This window comes from Triticum dicoccoides, chromosome 4B (assembly GCF_002162155.2).
Source record: "Triticum dicoccoides isolate Atlit2015 ecotype Zavitan chromosome 4B, WEW_v2.0, whole genome shotgun sequence".
Classification (NCBI taxonomy): Eukaryota; Viridiplantae; Streptophyta; class Magnoliopsida; order Poales; family Poaceae; genus Triticum; species Triticum dicoccoides.
This window is the reverse complement of record NC_041387.1, coordinates 527,024,466-527,034,336: the sequence shown is the minus strand read 5'-3', so window position 1 is coordinate 527,034,336 and position 9,871 is coordinate 527,024,466. Positions and strand designations below refer to the sequence as shown.

Here is a 9,871-nt window from a genome sequence, read left to right as displayed (position 1 = left end):
GGTTATGAAAACAAATTCCAAATTAGGTGCAATGTACTCGGTGGAATATTGTGATGCACTCCTTAGATCATATATGTGCCGCAATCGATGACCTACTATTCGGAGAATTTCAGAAATAGCCTAGACACTTCATGCCAAACAGTTGGTCGGTGCATAAGCAAACATCCCTGTCTTATCAATTCAAGTCAAACACAAGTGAATCACAGTGGCACGGCTATGTTTTAAGTTTTTTTATTCAACTCATATGGAATTCTCTTGGTTTTGCAACATCTAGCTCTAATCAAGGATAGACCAACCGATCTAAAGCAGTATGTGGAATTTTTCAGAAGCAAGTTATTCAAGTATGAAGTAGAATACTGCACACAGGTACTATCATCGGTACCAGCATTTGTGAAAGGCATCATTACATATTGTCGGTACCGCTACATCCACGCGCAGATAATAGTTCTACTAGACTATTATTACAATACGAAATCAGTGTACATATGGGACACAGTGAACAAGGAAAACCATCTGTTGGACCCTAACAAAACTGGGGCTAATGAACACGATGTGAAGGCATTGACTTACACTTTACGATGACAAAGTGCATTGAAACATTTTACCCGAGATGGAAATGGCCAAAACAAACATGGCCTATCAAGATCAAGGAAAAGATATGCACCAGGTATGCTGAACAAATGTAAACATCAAAATCACATTTTTCGTATTTTTGGTATGTCTATTGCTATAACAAGGATGTTCACAGAGAAAATTCAGCTTTGTATGTCATGTACTGTGCTCTGTACTACAATGGACACGACGAACTAGCAACTCCTCTTAACAATGTAAGCATGCTTGTAAAACTGCAACAATGAGCCATCTACTGTCGACCATGTTGACATGATACATAATGTTCGTACTCATGTGCTAACAGAAGTGGTTATTTTTGTGATGCAGGCTGCACTTCCAGTAATGAGAGGAAAAGAACTATGGGATATAATGTCAATGAAAGGCAACAACACAAGGCTGCCAGCGCAGTACGACCTAATTGCAGAAGACTATGCAATGTAGATAGGCTGATCCATAATATTAGTCGTGAACTTATGCGAAAACTCAATTATTGCTTTTGGGAGTGGATGCAATAGTATTGCCAAACATTATTAGAAGGCATTTGAAATCTATTGTACTACTTGTTTATATTTTGGACGCCAGTGTGTATAAATGTTTGATTCGGCATACCCATGTTCATAGATGTCGATCAAGCATTTGAAAATTTCTTCATGCCTTCTACGCTTATGCATGACCACCATAGTGGTCACTCGATCTGTTCATGTCCAATATACAGATGAGACAGCTTGATTAGTTGGGAAGGAACTACGTACTATGCAATGTAGTTTCAGAGAGTAGTTTTACAGTGACATTTTCATACATACAATTCAATCAGACCATTCTAGAAGAAAGTGAAACCAAAATGCAATAACATATAACTGAGACGAGCGATTATAATGTGCACTCATACATTAATAGTCAAACATTAACAGTAGCCGTATAGATTGTTACATTTAAGAGATATGGAACGCGGCAAAAATCAGGTTGCCTATTCGATGGAAAAATGGAGTTAACCAAGGTTGAACTTCTTAGAGTTTGCAATTGTTATAATACAAATCAATGTACGGAACAACACATTAAACTAGCATGTAATTAGCACACAGTGAGGATGTTAGTCGCACATACCATATACAAAATCGATGCTGCACACACCAATGTCAGTAAAAAAAGATAACATCAACTTTTTTGTTACCATATACTCTACTTAGGTAATATGTGAGCGGGACATCAACAGCATACAAAATTTGAAAGGAAATCGTTCTCATATTGGAACATCACACTTTCCACGTAATGTGTGCTAGCAAAGCGGAATAGATTTGGAGGTGAAAAATTGCCCACATATGAGCGTCATTGATTTCAATACGTTTGTTGAGATGGTGGATTACCTTGTTAACAAGGAAGCGGATCGAACTTGCTGTTGAAAACTGGTAGTACGCCGCCGGATTTGTATTCTATGCATCCAAGTAGACAGAGAAATCTTAATCGAAATCTTGTAGAGCCGTCACACACTTCGATTTAGGTCATGGACTCATAGGGTTCAAATGAAACATTAGCTACTGGGCATATGGGTGAGGCATGGTTCCAACATGGGTCCCGCATGGTATTGCTACTATTTTGGACATGTACAGACGTACACATCGTTTGAGGTTGTGTACTGCCCATCGAAATACGCACAGTTCATTCTGTTGACCGGGCAGATACTGCACGAATCTCCGATCAAGATCGTGTGAGTAGAAACCCAAACCGCTAGAAAAACCATTTTCTCGAATGCTTGTCATGCAGGAGTATTAGTATAGTCGGGCCCACATATATGTACATGCGCGCACACACAGAGACCTACTCGGCCATGCACACAACAGCCAACTCCAACTTTGGCTAAACCCGTCCGTAGGGCAACATCCTTTGACTAGCCATGCAATTGACTCGATTTACTCCGAGTACAATCACAGTACGGATAGCATGGCTAACTACATGAGCAGCCATAGCCAGAGCAATATCGAACTCCATCTGCACGCGGTTTGCTTAAAGAATACGCATGCAGGGCTGATGGATGGAATCCGGGTGGTGCGCGGTCAGTACCCAATACGTAGCCTAGTCGATCGCGCATTCATGCACGATCTATATATACAGAAATGTTTGCGTTGCTCTAGCTCAACCCTAGCTCCCTCCCCCCTTTCCTCGATCTCCTGCTTCCACCTCCGATCCATCGCCAAGCCCCGCATCAAGTCCACGCGAAGCGAAGCCCTAGTCCAGGTCCAGCTCGAGCGCCATGGCTGCCGGCAAGCGACCAGCTGCCGGCCACGGGACGGATCAAGAACCAGAAATCTCCTGCTGCAAGAGGAGGCGCGTCCGCATCGGAAGCACCGCGGCCATCGAGTTCGATGACACGCCCTGCCTCGGCGAGGGCAGCTTCGGCGCCGTCCTCAAGGCGCGCCACCGCGTCACGGGCAAGACCGTCGCCATCAAGGTCCTCCGCTCCAGCGGCGATCTTGTCACCGCCAACAAAGAGATCCAGGACGAGGCCGGCTTCCTCGAGGCCTGCACCCCGAACCCTTACGTCGTCGGCTCCCACGGACTCTTCCGCGACCCTGAGACCTACAACCTCTGCCTCGCCATGGACTACGTCGGGCCCAACCTCCACGCTTTCTTGTCCGAGAGGCCGCCGCTACCGGAGGCCATCGTGAAAGCCTACATGTGGCAGCTCCTCACCGGAGCCAACAAGACGCACAAGCACGGCATCCTCCACCGCGACATCAAGCCCCACAACATCCTGGTCGGGGAAGGAGGAAAGATCCTAAAGTTCTGCGACCTCGGGCTGGCCATGTCCTTGAAGACCGCGAGGAAGCCGTACGAGTTCGCCGGCACCATGCCCTACATGGCCCCCGAGATGCTCCTGGGGAGGCCGGACTACGACGCGGGCGTCGACGTGTGGTCGCTGGGATGCGTCATGGCCGAGATGCTGACCGGCAGGATGCTGTTCAAGGCCGACAAGAAGGACGACAGGGCCGCCCAGCTCTCGGCCATCTTCCGCGTTCTTGGCTTCCCGGACGAGAGCACGTGGCCGGACTTCGTCGCGGCCGAGGTGCCGCGAGTGTTCTTCTCCGCGCAGGCGCAGCAGCACAACACAAACACGCTGGGAAACCTCTTCCCCCGGGAGACCTTGTCCCAGGACGGCTTCCAAGTCTTGAAAGGGCTTCTCGAGTGCAACCCAGCTAGGCGGCTGACGACGGCCGCCGCGCTCCAGCTCCCGTGGTTCGAGCCCAAGCTCCCTACCCCCACCGACGACGTGTCAAAGTCGTTGCCGCCAGTAAGGAACGTTATGCGGATCAAGATCGTGTCGGCGGGGACACTCAAGAAGAAGACTGTGCTGCGGATCAAGTTCACTCCGCCGGCGACACCCAAGAAGAACCTTGGGCGGATCAAGATCATCCCACCGGCGACGCCAGGAACGAAGGAGAACCTGCTGCAGCGGATCAAGGTCATCCCACCGGCGACACCACAGATGAAGAACGTGCTCAGAATACCACTAGCGATGTGGAACAAGGCCATGTAGTGTAGGCGTAGCTAGCTAGATGCTTGCTAGCATATGTGCTTCACGGTGCAAATCCTAGCATGAAGAACTCCACGTACGGTGGTGGTTTTGTCTTTCTGCTGACTTTTTGAAACCTTGTACTGCTAATTTGGAAAGGGCTTGTCATCGCCGCCCTTGTCCATCTAGCTATATGTAATTGCTTGGAGATGAGATGTCCCTCGAACTGAGCATGTTGTAAATCAGTCATGTTTAATATGTATCATCACCATTGCCCTTCTATATATGTTCTTTTGTTAATCTAGAAGAGTGGCCCTCGCAAATGCATGGAATGTGCCGAGTATTTATTTTTATACCATGTAGATATTTTTAGTCCTATTTACCATCTTCACAATTGTATATAATACATGACATTTTGGACAGTGATACATTTTTATAGGTGTATCTCTGACCTTTATTTTCCTTACAAAATACTCCATCCGTCCGGAAATACTTGTCTTGTCGGAGAAATGGACAAAAATGGATGTATCTAGAACTAAAATACGTCTAGTTACAACCATTTCTCCGACAAGTATTTCTGGACGGAGGGAGTATATCATTATATTGTTAATATTACCAAAAAGACTAAGAAATATTTTTCTGTAAATTCTAATGACATTGTTCCTTATTTTTTTTCTTAATAAGTTACTCCATCCCATAATATAAAAACATTTTTCAAGTTGTATTATTCAGTCAAGCGCGAGGACTAAAAAAAACTTTAATAGAGGGGTACATGCATAGTGCAAAAAGGGAATAAAAAGTGCGACAACGAACAACACTCCCGCTAGAAGTGTAGTTTACCCCCAGCCGTACTTGTTAACTTTTCTTCCCTATCCCTTTTCTTGAACTCGAACCTGGATTGTTGTTGGATGTTGTTGATGCTTGGTGCTGTTGCTTTATACTTCGTAGAAGTGTAGTTTACCAAGGTCAAGGGCAAATATATAGAGTCCAAGCGTATCTGCAGCGGACAAAGGAAGTTTGCTAACATGATTTCAACTGTACATAATTTCTTGGCGTCTCAAACTTCCTTTAAAATTAGCAAACATGTGCCAATATACCAATGTACAGAGAAAATACCCTCTGAGCCATAACTAAATCAGATGTGCAAAAGATGAATCAAGGACATTCACCTCGCAAAAAAAAGAGAGTATATTCGAAGTTTCTAATTAAAACAGTCATAAATAGAAAATTACTCGAGTTAAATACTATCATTAAACTTTAATCATCATTATGTTCTGGAGTGTTTGTAGCCACAAAACTAATCAGGAATTAAGAACTTTTTTAAATCAAGCATAGTTTTTTTTGTAATACCAGACCTACATCATGTAGAGACAGAATGGACAGACCAGGCGCTAGAGATCCAAGCCATTATGAACACCTATTGGAGAGCTCATTTCTATATGGCAGTAGATCTAGACTCAAGGTTGGTAAGCAACAAGGTTGAGAGATTGGAGTCCTATTGAGGATGAAAATCCATCGAAGGAGAGTGAATTTGGGAGGCAGAGGCACGAGTGAATTGGATTGCATGGGCGTGTGCACTGTACATGAGCTTAATGGCATGCCTACACATGTCGTTAAAGTAGGGAAGTTAGAAAAAAGGAGAGGCCCATTTTGGTGTATATGGGCTGCTGGTCAATTCAGTTCATGCATGATGAAAACGGGTGACATATCTGAACACAAACAATTAATGACACTAAAAGGAAAATGCTTATACATAGAAGTTTAACAGTAGCGTTTGTTTATGCCCCCACGCTACTGGTAATTACCAGTAGCGCTAGGCACAAAGAACGCTACTGGTATAGATTAGCAGCAGCGCTTGTTTTCTTTGGGCACGCTACTAGTAAATATCTCCGACCGTTGCCCCGCGGACAGGTCATACTACTAGCGCGGGTTTGCTAGGACGCGCTAGCACTAGAAACATAGTCGTAGCGTAGGTCGCCACATGCGCTACAACTAACCCAGCCCAGCGAGACAAGCAACCCAGCCCAGTGAACAACTTCTCTCATTTTCCTCCTCTTCCTCTCGCGAATCCTCGCCGCCGCCACCAACGACGGGCGAATCCGGCTACTTCCCGCGGCCCTCACCGGAGCAAAGCACACTCACAAGTTCTCCTGGCGACGGCGCTTCCTTCCCTCCAGCCAGATCCTCTCCTCCCAGCCGCAAGCGCTCGCGCGCGACCCCTCCCCGCGGCTAGGGTTTTGGCTGCCTCCAACTCCGGAGTGGTGAGCTCTCCTCTTCCCTCGATTCATGCCCTCCTCTCTCCCCTTATTTCTTCTCTCCCCGCCCCTTCACTAGTTTCTTCAATTTGGTGCCGCAGCCACCCTCCTCCATGGGCGAGGACGACCACCACGACACGCACATGGTTGAGCTTGCCGTCGTCTGCTCCGGTGCGGTGCTGGGCCAACGACCTCCGCCTCCACGGCTCCTAGCTTGGGTAAGCACCCCCATCACCATGGTCGTTTCACTTTCTTCATCCTTTTTGCATCATGTTCTTGCTGCTCCATTGATTTGTTCATGGAGGCCATAACTCTATCCTTTTGCTGCATCTAAAAGTTGGTACTCTGCCAGTCCTGATAATACACATGGACTCACATTTGGATCTCTGTATGATTGGTGTTTTATTAGATGTTCAGATGCATGGTCTTGGCAGCACTGTTGGACACTATCATCTTATACTGTTGTCACACATGGCATTCACCAAACAGTGAGCACAAGTTATAACCCACAAGTATAGGGGATCACAATAGTTTTCGAGGGTAGAGTATTCAACCCAAATTTATAGATTCGACACAAGGGGAGACAAAGAATATTTGAAGGTATTAGCAGCTGAGGAGATTAATTATCCGCAGCAATGTGATCAGTAGCAAAGTAATATGATAGTTTTGACAATAATGACAGCAGTAACGGTAATGGTAACAGTGATAGCAGTATTTTGTAACAAGTGTAACAGTGATGATAGCAGTAGTAACGCAGCAAGATCAATATAAGATAAATTCGTAGGGATTGGATCGGTGACTTATTGGATGACATTCATCATGTGACAGTTATAACCTAGGGCGATATGGTACTAGCTCTAGTTCATCGATATAATGTAGGCATGTATTTCTGTTGGGGAACGTAGTAATTTCAAAAAAATTCCTACGCAGACGCAAGATCATGGTGATGCATAGCAACGAGATGGGAGAGTGTAGTTCACGTACCCTCGTAGACCGTAAGCGGAAGCGTTATGACAACGCGGTTGATGTAGTCGTACGTCTTCACGATCGACCGATTCTAGTAACGAAAGTACGGCACCTCTGCAATCTGCAAACGTTCGGCTCGGTGACGTCCCACGAATTCACGTTCCAGCAGAGTGTCGAGGATGAGCTTCGTCAGCACGACGGTGTGATGACAGTGATGATGAAGCTACCGGCGCAGGGCTTCGCCTAAGCACTACGACGATATGACCGAGGTGGATTATGGTGGAGGGGGGCACCGCACACGGCTAAGAGATCAATGATCAACTTATGTGTCTATGGGGTGCCCCCCTCCCTCGTATATAAAGGAGTGGAGGAGGGGAGGGGCCGGCCCTCTCTATGGCGCGCCCTAGGGGAGTCCTACTCCTACCGGGAGTAGGATCCCGCCTCCCTAGTTGGTGTAGGAGAGGAAGGGAAGGAGTAGGAGAGAAGGAAAGGGGGACACCACCCCACAAACCTATTCCAATTCAACCTCCTGCCCAAGGGGGGCGCACCAGCCCCCTGTGGCCAATAAGGCCCATAACTTCTCCCGGGGGGTTCCGGTAACCTCCCGGTACTCCGGAAAAATGCCCGAACCACTCGGAACCTTTTCGATGTCCGAATATAGCCTTCCAATATATCGATCTTTACGTCTCGACCATTTCGAGGCTCCTCATCATGTCTGTGATCTCATCCGGGACTCCGAACAACCTTTGGTACATCAAATCACATAAATTCATAATACCGATCGTCACCAAACGTTAAGCGTGCGGACCCTACGGGTTCGGAAACTATGTAGACATGACCGAGACACGTCTCCGGTCAATAACCAATAGCGGAACCTGGATGCTCATATTGGCTCCTACATATTCTACGAAGATCTTTATCGGTCAAACCGCATAACAACATACGTTGTTCCCTTTGTCATCGGTATGTTACTGAAGGAAATATGCCCTAGAGGCAATAATAAAGTTATTATTTATTTCCTTATATCATGATAAATGTTTATTATTCATGCTAGAATTGTATTAACCGGAAACATGATACATGTGTGAATACATAGACAAACATAACGTCACTAGTGTGCCTCTACTTGACTAGCTCATTAATCAAAGATGGTTATGTTTCCTAACCATAGACATGTGTTGTCATTTGATTAACAGGATCACATCATTAGGAGAATGATGTGATTGACATGACCCATTCCATTAGCCTAGCACTTGATCGTTTAGTATGTTGCTATTGCTTTTTTCATGACTTATACATGTTCCTGTAACTATGAGATTATGCAACTCCCGTTTACCGGAGGAACACTTTGGGTGCTACCAAACGTCACAACGTAACTGGGTGATTATAAAGGAGTACTACAGGTGTCTCCAAAGGTACATGTTGGGTTGGCGTATTTCGAGATTAGGTTTTGTCACTCCGATTGTTCGAGAGGTATCTCCGGGCCCTCTCGGTAATGCACATCACTATAAGCCTTGCAAGCAATGTAGCTAATGAGTTAGTTACAGAATGATGCATTATGTAACGACTAAAGAGACTTGCCAGTAACGAGATTGAACTAGGTATTGGATACCGACGATCGAATCTCGGGCAAGTAACATACCGATGACAAAGGGAACGACGTATGTTGTTATGCGGTTTGACCGATAAAGATCTTCGTAGAATATGTAGGAGCCAATATGAGCATCCAGGTTCCGCTATTGGTTATTGACCGAGAATAGTTCTAGGTCATGTCTACATAGTTCTCGAACCTGTAGGGTCCGCACGCTTAACGTTACGATGACAGTTATATTATGAGTTCATGAGTTTTGATGTACCGAAGGAGTTCGGAGTCCCGGATGAGATCGGGAACATGACGAGGAGTCTCAAAATGGTCGAGACGTAAAGATCAATATATTGGACGACTATATTCAGAGTTCGGAAAGGTTCCGAGTGATTCGGGTATTTTTCGGAGTACCGGAGAGTTACGGGAATTCGCCGGGGAGTATATGGGCCTTATTGGGCTTTAGGGGAAAGAGAGAGGAGGGGTTGGGCGCCCCCCCAAGGCCTAGTCCGAATTGGACTAGGGGGAGGGGCTGCGCCCCCTCCTTCCTTCTCTTCTCTTCCCCCTTTCCTTGACTCCTACTCCTACTACTTGGAAGGGGGGAATCCTACTCCCGGTGGGAGTAGGACTCCTCCTTGGTGCGCCTCCTCCTAGGCCGGCCATCCCCTCACTTGCTCCTTTATATACGGGGGCAGGGGGCACCCCATGACACACAAGTTGATCTACGAATCGTTCCTTAGCCGTGTGCGATGCCCCCCTCCACCATATTCCACCTCGGTCATATCATCGCGGAGTTTAGGCGAAGCCCTGCGCCGATAGAGCATTATCATCGTCACCACGCCGTCGTGCTGACGGAACTCATCCCCGACGCTTTGCTGGATCGGAGCCCGGGGATCGTCATTGAGCTGAACGTGTGCTGAACTCGGAGGTGCCGTACGTTCGGTACTT

At 46.5% G+C, this 9,871-nt stretch overlaps 1 protein-coding gene across 1 annotated transcript; it reads left to right on the top strand.

Annotated features, from left to right (window-relative positions):
• Positions 1-2,860: 2,860 nt before the first annotated feature.
• On the top strand, positions 2,861-4,144 carry LOC119294408 (putative cyclin-dependent kinase F-2). Its single transcript, XM_037572585.1, has one exon. It carries the CDS (start codon positions 2,861-2,863, stop codon positions 4,142-4,144), a length of 1,284 nt encoding a protein of 427 aa, XP_037428482.1.
• The last annotated feature ends 5,727 nt before the right edge of the window (positions 4,145-9,871 follow it).

Coding starts and splice junctions, on each gene's coding strand:
- LOC119294408 (XM_037572585.1), top strand. CDS start 2,861: ATGGCTGCCGGCAAGCGACCAGCTGCCGGCCACGGGACGGATCAAGAA.